This window comes from Nannobrachium achirus (assembly GCF_963921795.1).
Source record: "Nannobrachium achirus genome assembly, chromosome: 2".
NCBI lineage: Eukaryota > Metazoa > Chordata > Actinopteri > Myctophiformes > Myctophidae > Nannobrachium > Nannobrachium achirus.
Window position 1 is genome coordinate 42,256,757 of NC_137811.1, and position 15,691 is coordinate 42,272,447.

The 15,691-nt window shown below is 43.3% G+C and overlaps 1 protein-coding gene across 1 annotated transcript in view; it reads right to left on the reverse strand.

Annotated features, from left to right (window-relative positions):
- The window catches only part of dennd4b (DENN/MADD domain containing 4B), a gene marked incomplete at its 5' end in the record, with an annotated part of 54,894 nt that overhangs the window by 17,936 nt on the left and 21,267 nt on the right, over positions 1 to 15,691 (reverse strand). The window contains 11 exon segments of the mRNA XM_080736774.1: positions 805 to 871; positions 873 to 994; positions 1,546 to 1,690; positions 3,140 to 3,268; positions 3,769 to 3,972; positions 7,667 to 7,781; positions 8,122 to 8,255; positions 9,130 to 9,275; positions 11,155 to 11,370; positions 12,814 to 12,914; positions 13,959 to 14,134. Coding sequence (XP_080592900.1) covers positions 805 to 871; positions 873 to 994; positions 1,546 to 1,690; positions 3,140 to 3,268; positions 3,769 to 3,972; positions 7,667 to 7,781; positions 8,122 to 8,255; positions 9,130 to 9,275; positions 11,155 to 11,370; positions 12,814 to 12,914; positions 13,959 to 14,134 — 1,555 coding nt within the window.

A 15,691-nucleotide genomic window follows, 5' to 3' on the forward strand; every position in this document is an offset into this window, starting at 1 on the left:
CAATCCATCCTATCCTGCAGTATCCTGTTACGCCACATCTCCAATATTGACTTGACTATGCTTAGTTCAGTGTGGTATCAAGCACCGAAAATAGCCGACCTCCAAGCTCACAACGCATCGCAGCGCGATGAGTTGTGAGCTTGGAGGTCTGCTATTTTCAATATTTTCACCAAAAGGCCCTTTTAGAAATGTCAGACCATGCCTAACATTCTGGGCACGTCCCTGTTCATCCTACCCAGTCTGCTGATTGCACCATGAGGAGTTCAGCTCCATATTGCACCTCGCAACAATTCACATGCTTGTCTTTTACCGTCTCTCAACATGGTTAAAGGTATAGTAAGCATTAACAGGTGGGGATAGACTATATTCGGACATTACCTATACTGTATGTGGGACTGTTAGTTAGATATTGTAAGTTATTTACAAACTGCCAGGCCACATATTACTGATGATCGGTCAGTTCTAAAATAATAATAATTAATACAAAGTTAGCTGTGGAACAGTCTAAGATACATATTATTCCTGTCTCTTTTAATGTTTTTGCATCCTCATCCTAAAACTAGACTAACATATCTGGTAACACTTTATAAAAACTATTCGTTATAAGCAGTTAATAGACCATTAATAAACTATTAGTTAATGAGTTATTAATGACTTGTTAAACAGCAAGTTTTTTTTATTACATTTAAAAACAGGATTATGGTTTCACTGACCATTGAATGTATATGTCCTGTTAATGAAATCTGCTAAATCACTTGTTGCTGTACTCACTCTTAGTTTTTATAAATTAGGTGTGCAACTTACTGTCAGTGGAGGCCTTCATGCTGCTCAGACTGCTACTCTTCATTAGAGGGCTGGTCAGCGATTCGTGGCTTCTTCATTAGAGGGCTGGTCAGCGATTCGTGGCTGGAGCTTTCACTCAGCCCACTCCAACTGGACTGGCGAATCAGATTTGAGTGAGGACGAGGCCTCTGGTGACAGTCCAAGGTGACATCTTTTTGAAAGAAGAAAAAGAAAGGGGGGGGGGGGGGGGGGGGGGATGAGACCATATGAAAATTTCATGTCACGATTATTGTGACCAAAGAAATTGCGATTTGCGATGATATCGTGAAACACAATTTCTCAAAAAAATCTAAATATCTCCAAAATTTGCCAAAAAATAGCAGATCTACAAGCTTTATTTTTTGGCAAAGAGATTTGGTAGAGAGAGGGGAAAAAAGGACTGTATCAAGTACGTTATTTCCTGGTCTGTTTGACCAATTATAGTGGGTTAAAATGGTACCGGATATGCAGCTCAGCAAATATAAAGTGAATTGTTCCCAGTGCATGATAAACGTAAATGTTTTTAAATCACAATAACAATCATCGTCCCATCCCTAGACTCGATATGTTATGTTCGACAGGCTGAATACATAATTGTTACAAGAATGCTTGAGTCTGTTGAATCCAACATTTCAATTAAATGGAAACATGGGATGTTTTGTTTGGAAATCAATCAATTATGAACAATGACTCCCCAATGTATCTTCATAATATGATACTGACCTGTTCGTGACGCCACAGAGCCACTTCTCTGCTGGCGTTTGATTGGCTGTCTGAACTGGGCCACGGCCAACAGGACGTTCCGTAGCTTAGCCCAAAGGAGACGACCGCCCTGATTGGTGGAGGGCCACTTACTCTCCAGCACTGCCTGAGGAGACAAATCATCTAATTATATCACAGTATAAATGACCAAATAAGGCAAAAATCACTTCTTCTGTGGTTGATATACAGTACTGTTGGCTGTACAGAGGTTGTTTGTTCTCCACTTTCATCCTTACTTAAAAAATAAAAATAAAAGAAAGAAATAGGCCTAAATAAAAGTGTGCTGCATGGAGCATTCAAAATATGTAACCTCCCAAAACAGAGCAGGTACTGGATAAAAGAAAACTAATGAACTACACTCTTTCATCATTTTGTAAGACAATATTTGTGTAGTGGCGACCCGAAACAGACCCGGTCATAACCCACTCCACCAGCTCTCTGGAGGCAGTGGGTTGTCTGCCGGTCTGCCAAGCTGGAGCATCTCTATCTTGGGCATCTCATTATAGATTAGCTATTTCCACTAGTTGTCATGATACCACACAGTATAATGGACGGGTTTCTGGTCCACGTTACACTGATAAGAACTAGATGCGTGCGCAGGTCGGTACCAAAATTAGCCAATGAAACCAGCGCTCCCCAAAACAACAGGTTTGGGGATTGGACGGAATTGATTACATGATACAGTCACCTGTGCATTTAGTCTCAATGTTTGTAAACAAGAAACCCGTCTATAGGCTTAAGTACTTAACACATTTCATGCCGAAAACGGAGATCTCAGTTTTTTCAAAATCATCTGATTAATATCGTCGTTCTGTACTGTACGAGCGATCCTCGGCTGCTAGGGGACGAAGGCATGCAGGAAGTGAAAAGCGATCCTCCATAGAGTTCAATAATTCTTCTCCAGAAAAAAATGCTTTCTACAGCGCCACACACTGTAGTGGTGCCTGTGCGGAGCTATAACATTTTAACCACGCGCGCGATCGCTGTCAGAAAACTCTGGTAAAACACTGGCAGAAGTTATAGGATTAATTCATGAATAGCTGGCATGACATGTGTAAAGGGATACTTCATGCCCCAAATAACTTTTTCTTCTATTGATTACTCATCCCATGGAGACTTGAATGGATATTTAGTTTTTGTTGAGTTCCTAATCCATTAATTTGAGGAGACTCTTTGTGTCTCCATAGGGAACAAAGCGGGCTCTTTGTGTCTCCATAGGGAACCACAGCTGGTCATCAAATTATTGACTTAGGAATGTGACAAATACAAACAAATATCCATGAATTCAAGTCTTCATGGGGTGAGTATAACTCAATAGAGGGAAACTATGGGTGAACTATCCCTTTGATAACCCTGTGACAACGAGACATGGGTGAACTATCCCTTTGATAACCCTGTGACAACGAGACATGGGTGAACTATCCCTTTGATAACCCTGTGACAACCAGACAAAAGTACAAATGGAACGTTGCGTATATATGCACCAATGTGTTTCATTTGACACATAATACCTAGGATAATAAAACACCACTGTAGCCTATGTGCACTTTTTCACCTTGTTGTAATAGCCGTAAGTGATGGTGTTGGGCGTGATCCCTGCTTTCTTCATCTCCAACAGGACCCTGACGGCCAGGACAGGCTGCCCATACTGACCACACAGCTGCATCAGGATGCGGTAGCACACCTGGACAAATCACATACAACCAAACACAGCATGATTTCTTTTTACGTGAACATTTTAGCAAAAATAAAGCATAGAATGGTATAATTCAAATTCGTGCCGAATCTTTGCCATCCCACCTATCCTAGGGCATACTGTAGGATCAGGCAGCAGCACATTGTGTGCTTGTGGATCTTTTCTTTTTGACACGTCCGATACACATTAGGCTGCAATAACGCAGCCTGTTCGGCGAAAAACTACTTATGGTGCATATTTCGTGTAGTTATACAGCACGTTTTGGAAAATGTTTTTATTAACAAAATCAATAGCCAAAAACAGCCAAAACATTTCTTTCAGGACCCTTGAAAAATCCCAAACCTTTTCCAAGACAGGAAAACGTTTTTTTTTTTCTAATTTCAAAATATTTCCATGAATTTCATGACTGTGGGGACCCTGTAATTAAATGGGCTTTCAAAACTCCGCAGAAGGAGACATTTTCATATTTAGGGCAGTGAAGCGCTCACCTCGTCAGGCAGCACCACCTTGCGGGTCTCCATGTGCTTGAGCACGTCGTAGGCCGTGTGCAGGGCGCGCACCTTGGCGCTCTCTGCGCGCACAAAGGTGGGCAGGTAGATGAACCACAGACCATAGCAGTGGCCCAGCAGGCATTTGGACCACATATCTGTATTCATGTACGTCTGAGCCCGTTTCTGAGCCACTTTAATCTCCTAAACAGGGGTGTGGGGAGTGGGGAGAGATACAGTGACAGCGATAGAGAGTTGAAAAGATGTATTTTCCCAAAAGAGACATTTTTGATATTTATATAGAATGTATTTCCAAGAAGCAAGCTATAAATGCTTAGATTTTAATTAGTGTGGTTGCCCTGTCCTAGGGAAACTTTATTCTATGTTTCTAGAGCAGGGGTTTTCAAAGTGGGTGACGGGGCACCCTGGGGTGCCGTGACGTAGTACAAAGTTATTTTCAGTCAGTTCTAAACAAAATGGCTATTATCTCAAAGTTTTCCTCGCAACATAGTCACTAAAATATTGTCACTGTCGGGCAGAAACCTTGTATCTCTAAGTTTCAATTTTGTAAGTCTTTTGGTAAAGCAAAGCCCTGCTTCATCATACAAGACTGTCGCACAAAAATAGTGAAAACAGACGATCTACATGCACACAACGCCGTGTGCTTGTAGATCTGCTGTTTTCACTAGTTTAGTACATTTTATAGATGATAAATACAAAACGGTTTTGGACATACAAGATTTCCAACGACGATATGCTATAAATATAAGGTGCTGGGAGTGAAAATTATAATGTAGTGGTGCCTCGGATTAAAAAAAATATTTATGGGGTGCCCTGAGACAAAAAGGTTTGGGAACCCCTGTTCTAGAGCTGTTCTAAAGTTTGACGCGCTACTCCTCCCACAGTTTTGTACCACACACTCGTGCCATACTGTATGTCAAATCGACCGGCTTCATCGGGAATCGTGCGCTTGCATTTTGCTAAGAGAAAGGTTCTTTGGTTTCATTGATATTCATTTATTAGTGAATTCATTTCCCCATAATGGGAGCCAAGTCTTTTCCCAAATATGGAGATAAATGGTAAATGGTAAATGGTGCATTTATATAGCGCTTTTATCCAAAGCGCTTTACAGAGATTGTGCATTACATTCACCCATTCATGCACACATTCATACACCGGTGGCGGAGGAAACCATGCAAGGCACCAACCAGCTCACCGGGAGCAATGTGGGGTTCAGAGTCTTGCCCAAGGACCCTTCGACATTAACTCAGGGGGAGCCCGGATTCGAACTGGGAACCCTTCGGGAACCCTTCGTGCTCTAATAACGGTTTCTAACGGTTTCTCAATCCCTGAGCTATGCCGCCACACATGACTGACATCATAGATGTCTGACATCATACAGTAGACACAGTATGCCCATATATGGGCATTCCCAGATATGGGCTTAATATTGATGACATCAAACCGTAGGTCGGAAAAATGTAATTCCTTTTTCTCTGGAGTCCTTGGGTCAAGACGCGATCATCAAAGATCAAACCCTGGATACCCATATATTGACTTTTAAATAGGTGATGTCATGAAATTAATATTTTTTTATGACAGGGCAACCATACTCGCAATTTCACAAATTGCTAATTTTTTAATTTATATTAGGGTACATTTGCGCGAATGTAAAGACAAAACGGAAGTGGGGAGGAGGCTTCACTTTTGCTTTGTCGCTTAAGTTACTCATGAATGATCAGAGTTAGTCTGTTGCTCCAGACTGTATGACGGAAGCATTTGAAAATTGTGGGAGGCAACACAGTCTGGCCACGCGAGACTATACAGCATGTAAAAAGTCATTTTAAAATGTCGAATGTCTGTCTGTCTGTATTTCTATGTCTATCTCTCAATCAGCTTTGCTGAACTCTAACAAGTTGGTGTGTCATACATGACTGACATAAAAGAGATGAATGACAAAGTAATGACATCATCACACTTTTCCATGTACTCTGACACCGGTATTGATGTCATACAGTGGTACATAGTAACCTCTAACGACGGGGCGGGTACTACTAACAGATCCCAGAGATCCGGTTCACTTCAAAGGGCCATAAGTCCCATCTCTACTGCACTGTGCATTGGAAATATCAGAGCTTCAAGCTCACAACAAGGCGAAACGCGCCGCGCTGTGAGCTTTTATGTCTGCTATTTTAGACACGCACACGGCCTTACGGAGAAGCACACATCACGTTTCACAGCTGACAGTTCCAGCACCTTGTAACAATCAGCATGGGTTTAGTGTTATAATCAGAACAGAACTGGGGTTCTTCCGAGGTAATCTATACCAAGCTGGACCCAGTAGACGATAATAAAAAAGGGACCCGAACTCTGTGGAATCATGGATATTATACAAGCACGCACATGACTTTCTGATCGCATGGATGTGATGCCATCGTGGTCAAAGCAACAGAGGCAAGTCAACCTTCCTTGCGCCATCATAACATAACATTAACAAAATGAAACAAATGTGTGTAAAAGGTTTAATGAGACGTGAAGCCAAAATCATATACTATTAACTTATTAATTTGTAGGCCACTGTGTGGCAGGGCGCGCAAACGGTTCGCTTGAGTTGCGCGCCCACTTTAACCTATTCACTTCTTTTTTTTGGCAAGCGATACATCTACATAAGTAGATAGTTAGGATATTATTTTGTTGGAACATATTGCAATTGCATCTGTGATAAAGAGGAAGGAAGCCCAGCGCAAACATAAAATGGTGTAATTATCAGTTGGGTGCACCATGCAGATACAGTATCTCATCTGCAAACACGTATGCCTATGTGATGTTCAATATAATATGGCCGATAAATTAATTGATTGGCCGGTAAAATATAATCCTGCCGGCCAAGGTGGCCGGCCCCAAAAATGCCTAGCGGAAACCCTGGTGCCCATGTGCAATAGTATAAATAAAGAACACACATTTTGACTATTTGCATGTTGCCATATCTAACAGGGCGAAAAGATTGATCTGTTCTATCTCACAAGGTTAAAAATCCATTTGGGGGAAAATCACATTCATCATTCAATCTTCTTAACACATTGCGTATTTTAAGTGTGTCCTTCACACATTTTGGGATTTAAGTTGCCAACTGTGCTTTAAGAAGTAACACAGTTGATTGAAAATTTAATCTTGGAGCAAAATGATTCAAATACAAATGAGAAAAAAAGTAACAGCTTTGGGTTGAAAACCATACAATCAAAAATGCTCAGTGTGAGAAACTGAGAACTGAGAAACCCACACAATGTTTTCAGAGTCTTAAAGTGTGGGTTTATCTCCCTGTCAGAATGATCTGATCAAAGTGACGTGTTTGTTGTCATGCACCCAATCTCACCCACACTGTGTCTGTGGCTTTTTAATATTGAATGGACATTGAAATATTAATAATCATTAATTTACAATGGCACCAGTGACAGTAAAGGCAAACCTCGTCCTTTATTCATAGTGGTAAAAACTGGGTCAGAATCTTCGCTCACTGAAACCACAAAGGGAATTAGACCATAACCTGACAGATTAGTGCCTTGCAAAATAGACTGCTTTTAAATGGCAAAATAATTATGCAATAATGTCACAGGAAGGTGCTGTTGTATACCAGCCCAGCTGTGAATTGGTCATAGGCACTATAGCCCGCAGGCCAAGAGTTGAACATAATCTCAGCCGCGGCTGTCAACGTAAGTAACGATTATTGTAACACCAACATCGGAGTGATAATTACAGTTAAAAGTCCAAGTGCTCTCATACTCTATTTGGAATACCACTGGGTTGTGTGCCATTTTCAACAAGTTCATGGTTAATTGCCAAGACCAATGACACCATTATGAGGGAAGTAACCAGCAGAGCTGTCAGAACTGTATGGTACCTGTTTGGTGCGTCGGGGTGCAGGGCTGCTGGGTGCACTGCCCTTGGCGGGGACACGGAGCTGGTCCATGGGACGGTCAAACAGATCCACCCTCAGAATGGGGAAGGTCTCATAGCTGGAGAAGACACACAGGAAACGTTTAGAATTAAACTTTTATCTGCAAAACAAACGTTTGAGGTCCGACACAGATTTGAAATGGAATTGAATTCTGGTTACAGGAGTGTCTCCATGGAGTTTAATTTATACAGTACTGACGTAATTTCAACTGAAATAACTGTCGATGTGACTAGTAACAGTTGAAATTACAGCATTATTGTCATACAACATTGTTGTATGACGACCTTAAGCACCAGGGAACCCTAATATATATATACGTATATGTGTGGGTGGGTGTGTGCGTGTGTGTGCGCGTGTGTGTGTGTGTGTGTGTGTGTGTGTGTGCGTGCGTGTGTGACCTGTAGTGAGCAGGGCACTCTGATCCATCAGGCTCCTGGGGCTCTTCGGGAGGCATGATGAAAACTGTATGTTCTCCACCATGGGTCTCATACAGGTCTATCAGCCTCACCTCCTCTGGCTTCTCCACATCCACCTGCATGGTCACACACACACACACACACACACACACACACACACACACACACACACACACACACACACACACACACACACACACACACACACACACACACACACACACACACACACACACACACACACACACACACACACACAGTTTCAGTAGTAGAGAGATCTGAATTGTATTCCTTTATTTGTGAGAAATGAAAGACAGTAAATTAAAGGAGTAGTTCACCACTTTTCAACCTGTCTTCATATAATAGGTCCTCACTAATGTTCATGATAAAATATCACAATTTTTTTCTACTCAGTCCAAGTCTCCTAGGAGAGCTGTGGGAAGTCCAGAATCCAGTCTTGTGACATCATCATTTTCCAAAAAAAAAATTAATCAATATTTTTTAAAGAAATATTTAGATTTTTATTATCGCGAGAACAATGGCTTCCACTTTAAAATTGCAACTTTTCAGAAATAGAAAGCCTGCAGTTTCTATAAGCTGGATTGACAATCGATGATGTCACAAGACTATGGGTTTCTGACCTGTCCACAGCCCTCCTCTGAGAAAAAAAAAAAAAAAAAGAAAAAAGCTATTTTTGAGTGAGGACCAATTATATGAACATAGGTTGAAAAGTGGTGGAGTGCCCCTTTAAGTCACTTTGTGCTTTTCTCTGATATCTCACGTCTCTAAGTTTTAGCTTTTTAGTATCAGGGAATTCTCAGAGGACCTGCGCTATTTCAAACCTTGAATTACAATCACATACATTTTCGACAATGTTGGATTCCTATGAAAAGATCTTACGCGAAGGAATTACAAGTCATGGACGTTCTCATTCACAATTTTCAAAGTATGTCAGACTGACTGTGGAGAGAGCAAGGCTGGCTCTTATACCTTTTGGACGCATTCGTCAAAGAACTCCAGGCAGGCGTGGCGGTCACTGACGAAGGAGCACTCCTCGATGAACTGTGTGAACATCTGGGTCCGGGTCATCTGGTTGTAGAACTTCTGGTGCGTCCGCTCCCGAGACTTCAGGAAGCCTGCAGGAGATACATGACGATGACACGCTGAACCCACAGAAATAATATCAAAGTATCATTTGAGTGTCATCTTAGAATTTGATAATACAACGCTGGGTGCAGTAGGTGTGATCGGACCCCTTAAATAACTCAAAGTGGGCATAATGCACATGGTTCAACTTCCAACACATTTTCAACTGTGACATTTCTAAACTTTTCCATAGCTTTTCCAAATTATTTTACCCCATTCCCAAGCCTATAGCAATCATACGGTGCAATAACGAGAGTCTTAAACAGTGTATTATCAATAATGGATGGCATTTTTATAGCGCTTTTCCAAGTGCTCAAAGCGCTTTACAATGTTCCATTCATTCATACACTGGGAAGTGAAGCGGCGAACAGTCGATGCCAGCGTCCTCACTTCCCACATTGACACACCAATGGTGACAGGCTAGCACCAACCAACTCAGTGGAGGCAATGTGGGGTTCAGTGTCTTGCCAAGGACACTTCAACATGTGGACAGGAGGAGCCGGGATTTAACAGCTGACCCACGGATCATTGGACGACCTGCTCTGAGCTACAGCCCGCCCCAGTGCACCAAGTGGCGTGTTTTGAGCGTGTAGATCTGCTACTTTTGCTATTTTCCATAACATTCGATTAATTACAAACCTTTTCCAGGCCTGGAAAACAGATTTTCTAATTTCAAAATATTTCCAGGAATTTCAAGGATGCCCTGGATGTGTACTGCCGTACTGCGGCACCATGGAGGATTTTTTGTAAAAATGTCTGGCGGAGGCTAATCCCTCAAACCGCTGTACGGATCAGTTTTGTGTGCGTGCGGCCAGTGGGCCATGGAAAGGTTTGTTTTGTTTCCAAATAGTGTATAGTTTGGAAAAATATTAACTTACAATTTTATAACGGAAGGATGTTTGATCAGCCCCAGACAGACAATTACACTCATAGACAAGAACAATTTCTAGATGGCCTGCCTCCTCCAGAGCTGAGCCACACCATGACAATCCTAATCCAAGTGGTTGTCCTTGGATTAGATCTACTGGATTTCCTCAACACACAAACACACACACACATGCATATGTAGTCACTGCTGCACGGAACTGTCCCATTGGAAACAAAACAAAGCACACTGCCCTTTTAACGTCCGCAAAAAGTGCCCTCTCCAGGCCATGAATGCAGTTTTACTATGGTGAAAGAAATGCAAATGCCCTCTTTCCATGCCATACCTGAAGGCAGAATCCAAGAGAATTGCCTTGTCCAAACTCTCCTGAACTTGAATGCAGCATCTTATGTTGAAAGAATTGCCTTCTCTGTGTAAAACTCCATGCCGTATTTACTTGATTATGCTTTGTTCAGTGTGGTATTAACTCATTTACTGCCTATGACAAGTATGACAAGCTGTCAATATGCTGTAATCACTATAAAACAATTAAAGTATGATCGCCGATCCGCCATTTTTTTTTACCTAGAGTCCGGACACCCGTTTAAACCGGAGACTGATGTTCCCAGACCGGAAACAGGGGGCGGAACAACAACCACCTGGATCAAGTCTCCGAGCGTATTCACTTCATTGTTACGTAACATACACGTGGCATACAGACACTGTCGCTATGAATAATGGAGGGCTGCGAACGCGACCCGTGAACCGTCGCGCACAACAAGCACGCACGCGCCCACGTTAAAGGTAAACAAAATGCTGGAAGTTTGTTGCAAAAGAAGGGAGATCATAATCGCAGTCAATGAGTTAAGCACCTGCGACGTGCTGTGAGATGGAGGTCTGCTATTTTCGATCTTTTCACTAAAAGGCCCTTTTAGAAATGTCAGCCCCCGCCTCTCTAATATTCTCTGCACGTCCCCTGCATGTGAGACTACCATCCCACTGACCCTGCAGGTTGAAGAGGGAGCTGCAGTCGGTGGTGCGGTCCGACGGGGCCTGGGTGATGGGCAGCAGGTAGGTGCGGTAGCCCTTCAGCAGGCTGCCCATGAAGCGCAGGAAGGCCTCCTGGATCTCCAGCTCCAGCTGCTTCTGGCGCCCGTAGATCTGGTCATAGTCCGTCAGCAGGAACTCCAGGGTGGCCTCCTCCTGGCCGGGGGTGCAGACTGTGGGGACAGGGGAGGACAGGGGGACAGGGGGGGACAGGAATCAGAGCACACAGCCAGGGTGGAAAAGGGGAGAGGGAGGTTGAGAAGATGCAACAAATCTACATCAGTGGTTCCCAAACAGTGGGTCAGAAACCATTTGTGGGACGCAGACACATTTTTGTGGGTCAAGAGTACATTTCAATACATAAAAGATTATTATTCTCTTTTTTTCCCCCATCAATCAAAAGAATTTCATGATTAAATAACTAAAAAAATAAATCAAAGAAACTCCATAAATTTGAAAACAAATGTTTAAGAAGTAGTGAAAATAGCCGATCTACAGGCGCACAATGTGGCACGAAGCGACACGTTGTGAGCTTGTAGATCTGCTATTTTCACTCGTTTTCACTGTATCAGGCAAACTCATTTCTCTTTTGGGTCTTGAGCTAAAATGTTTAGGAACCTCTAATCTACATCAATTTGCATGTCACTGCTGACGGGCAGACATCTTGTTCTGTCCAAGATCATTACTTTTCGGCATATGGAATCTCATGTTCCAATGGATCCAATGTAATTATTTAGTCATAAGCTCTTGCTAAAACGGTTGATTTGATATTCACCACCAAACACGTCCCTATTTTGGGCATGTCATTGTAGGTGAAAGCTACATTTAACCTATGAAATTGTGAATGTTACAATAGTTAACATAGCAGATACTGTAAGCTCACAATGCATCGCAATGAGCATGAGCACTTGTAGATGGCTATTTTTGCCCGACACTGTCATACAAAAATGGGAATTAATTTATGAAAAAAACATAAAAATGTCAAATACTCGTTTAGGCCCCGACAGTATGTAAGAGTGTGTGTGTGTGTGTGTGCAGGGGCGTCACACCAAATTCTGGGCCCCGGGTACAAGGAATCACTGCGGGCCCCCCATGAATGTTAACTATTGAAAAATAGCACATATACAAGCTCACAGCGCGGCACCGAGTGCCGCGCTGCGAGCTTGTAGATCTGCTATTTTTGAAAAGTCATAAAAATGTGTGCCAAGAAACCTATGTTTCCATGTCAGTGATGCTCAAACTTTTTCATGTGAAGGACCCCCCCCATCTCAAAATATTTAGTTCCAGGGACCCCCCCAGAAGCAAAATTTGAGTTACAAATGTTCACTTAAAAAATACATATATTCAAAGATTTGCACACATTTTCCCGACTTTTCAAAAATAGCAGATCTACAAGCTCGCAGCGCGGCACTCAGTGCCGCGCTGTGAGCTTGTATATCTTCTATTTTTCAATAGCTAAAGTTACTAGGGCCCCTCCACCTTGGGCCCCGGTAACTCAGTCCCACTTTCCTACCCCTTGTGACGCCCCTGTGTGTGTGTGTGTGTGTGTGTGTGTGTGTGTGTGTGTGTGTGTGTGTGTGTGTGTGTGTGTGTGTGTGTGTGTGTCTGTCACTCACTCTTCTCCAGGGTCTTGTGCAGATTGGTCAGGGAATTGAAGAGGATTTTGCCGTGCCTCCTGGGTAAAGATCGCCATGACAACGGCTTCTTGTCCTCTACTCTGAGAGATAAAGAATGCATTACTAAGGTTTGTGTGAGACGTTTGACAGCTGTCAATATCAAACTGTTTTTATTATATTTTTACTTTGGCACGCACGCACACACACGCGCGGCCGATGTGTCCTCCTCTAATGCCACAAACTGTTGATTTCTGATAAACAACCTCACTAAAATATCCTTCAATTATCTGAATGCCAAACCTACTATCCATGTGTCATGGTTACACATATTTACACGAGTTAAACGTCTCAGTTTGAATTATTCAAAAGCAGGAGCGAACATTGTATTCAGAATTGTAATCTGTGGTGGGTTTAAATGCTCCTACTTAGTCTCATAATTAATGGAAGGGTGATTGCCCTTTTCATGTTGGAGTGGCCCATTACTGCATAATAAGGAACCATTGCACCTCCTCAGATGCTTTGAACCTGTTTGAACCAAATAAAAACTGAACTGATAAAATAACCCTTAATAAGTTGTTAATCACATTTTTACATAAACAACCAAAACCAAAACGCACTTGATCGATTATTAACCCTAACCCTAACCCTAACCCTAACCCACTTGGTGCCAAACACGAGTTTCCCAAGTTTTGGCCGTATATGCCTCTGTGCCAAACATTGGAGAGTTTTTTTTTCCTACTTCCAGTTTTGGCATGATCGCGATCGCAAAATGCATGTTTGACTCCCAGAACAGCTCTCTCTTTCAAACATGGCAGCCAAGTTTGTTTATATTTGAAGAAAACACTATAGCCTCTATCTTTTGAATGCCTGAACGGATTTCCAAGCAGATGTTTTTTTCTTACTACGGCAGACGCTACCATTCCATGTAGGGGCTACAATGTCTGCTGCATAGACCCTTCGCCATGGGAACCAAAGAGTTCAGTAAAAGGGGTGGGAACCCGTCACCGACGGCTGTTTGCTTAACGATTATGACTGCTACATCGATCGCGTCATAGCGGCTGTACTTCTGCCTGGCGGAGCCGCCCTGAAAACTGTCGGAGCTTAATGACCCTAATAATGCGATAGGCGCAGCCCCCAGAACTCACTGAAAGATGGTGTTGGTGTCCAGGTCTACGCACACCACGTCGGTCGGGGGGTCGTGCAGGTCAAAGTAGCTGGAGTGGATGCCCACTATGAAGGGCATGGGCGCCAGCAGCACATCTGCCAGCTGCAGCGGGCACAGGGGGATGTAGGGGCAGGGCCAGCGCAGGGGGAAGGTCATCTGTAGGAGGAGGGAGGTATGTAATAAAAGGCATAATCAACAACAACCCATCATAAACAACATTATTGCTGCAGAGAATGTTAGAGAGGCAGGGGCTGGTATTTCTAGAAGGTCATTTTGTTGGAAATATCGAAAATAGCAGACCTCCAAGCTCCGAGCTTGGAGGTCGGCTATTTTCGGTACACCATGCTGAACTAAGCATAATCTAGTCCAGGGCTGTCAAACTGGCGGTAGTTAGTGGCTGGAGACAGTATTTGAAATTTAATTATTTTATTTTCAAATGGATTATTGGGGCTTCTTTAACAAAAATAGCATCTTTTTTCACCTCTCATACCAAATGTATTGTAGCCTAGCCTATAACTCAGTGATGTCATTACGTGCGCATCCCGCATCAAAAACTCATTCAAGTCACCCAGGGACTCATTCATGTCATGGTCCTGGGGTCCCGGGGATGCGCCTCCATTGGTGTCCATGTTAAAATAATTTACCGCGTTGCGGTAAAAGGAAAAAAAAAGAAATTCCACAGACACCACCATTGTTCATGGGTGAAAGCATCCTACTTAGCACCGAAACAGCCATAGCACCGAAACAGCCCTGACAAAAATCACTAACGACCTCCTCCGTGCAGCTGATTCTGGACTACTCACCATCCTCATCCTCCTTGACCTCTCGGCTGCCTTTGACACCATCTCCCACCCACTACTCCTGGAGCGCCTGGCACACATTGGGATCACGGGTGTTGCACTCTCCTGGTTTAATTCTTACCTCACAGACAGACATCAGTTTGTCCAGTTGGGGGAGAATAGGTCTGGGCTTTCTTCTGTTTCACTGGGTGTTCCTCAGGGGTCAGTACTGGGTCCACTCCTATTTATCATCTACCTCCTCCCCCTGGGTAAAATCCTCCGTCACCATGGTGTCCAGTTCCACTGCTATGCTGATGACACTCAAATGTACATCTCCACCAAACCCTCCACCACCCTCCCTCCCCCCTCCCTCACTGCATGTCTCCAGGACATCCGGAGCTGGATGAGCAGGAACTTCTTAAAGTTAAACGCCAGCAAAACCGAGGCCCTGCTCATCGGCTCCAAACACACACTGTCCACCACCTCCACTGTCCCCAACATCACCATTGACAACTTCCCCGTTCCATTTTCCACCCAAGTAAAGAGCCTCGGCGTCATCTTAGACAGCACCCTTTCTTTTGCACCTCACATAAAACACATCACCCGGTCTGCCTTCTTCCATATCCGCAACATCTCCAGATTACGCCCATCTCTATCCCAATCCAGCACTGAAATCCTCATTAACGCACTCGTCACCTCCCGCATCGACTACTGTAATTCTCTTCTCTCTGGCCTACCTTCCAAACTACTCAATAAATTACAAATCATTCAGAATTCAGCTGCACGGATCATCACCCGCACTAAATTATCCGCCCACATCACCCCCATCCTCATCCAACTCCACTGGCTCCCCATTCATTTCCGTATTGACTACAAAAACCTCCTCCTCACCTACAAAGCCCTCCATAACCTCGCCCCCACCTATCTCTCTGAC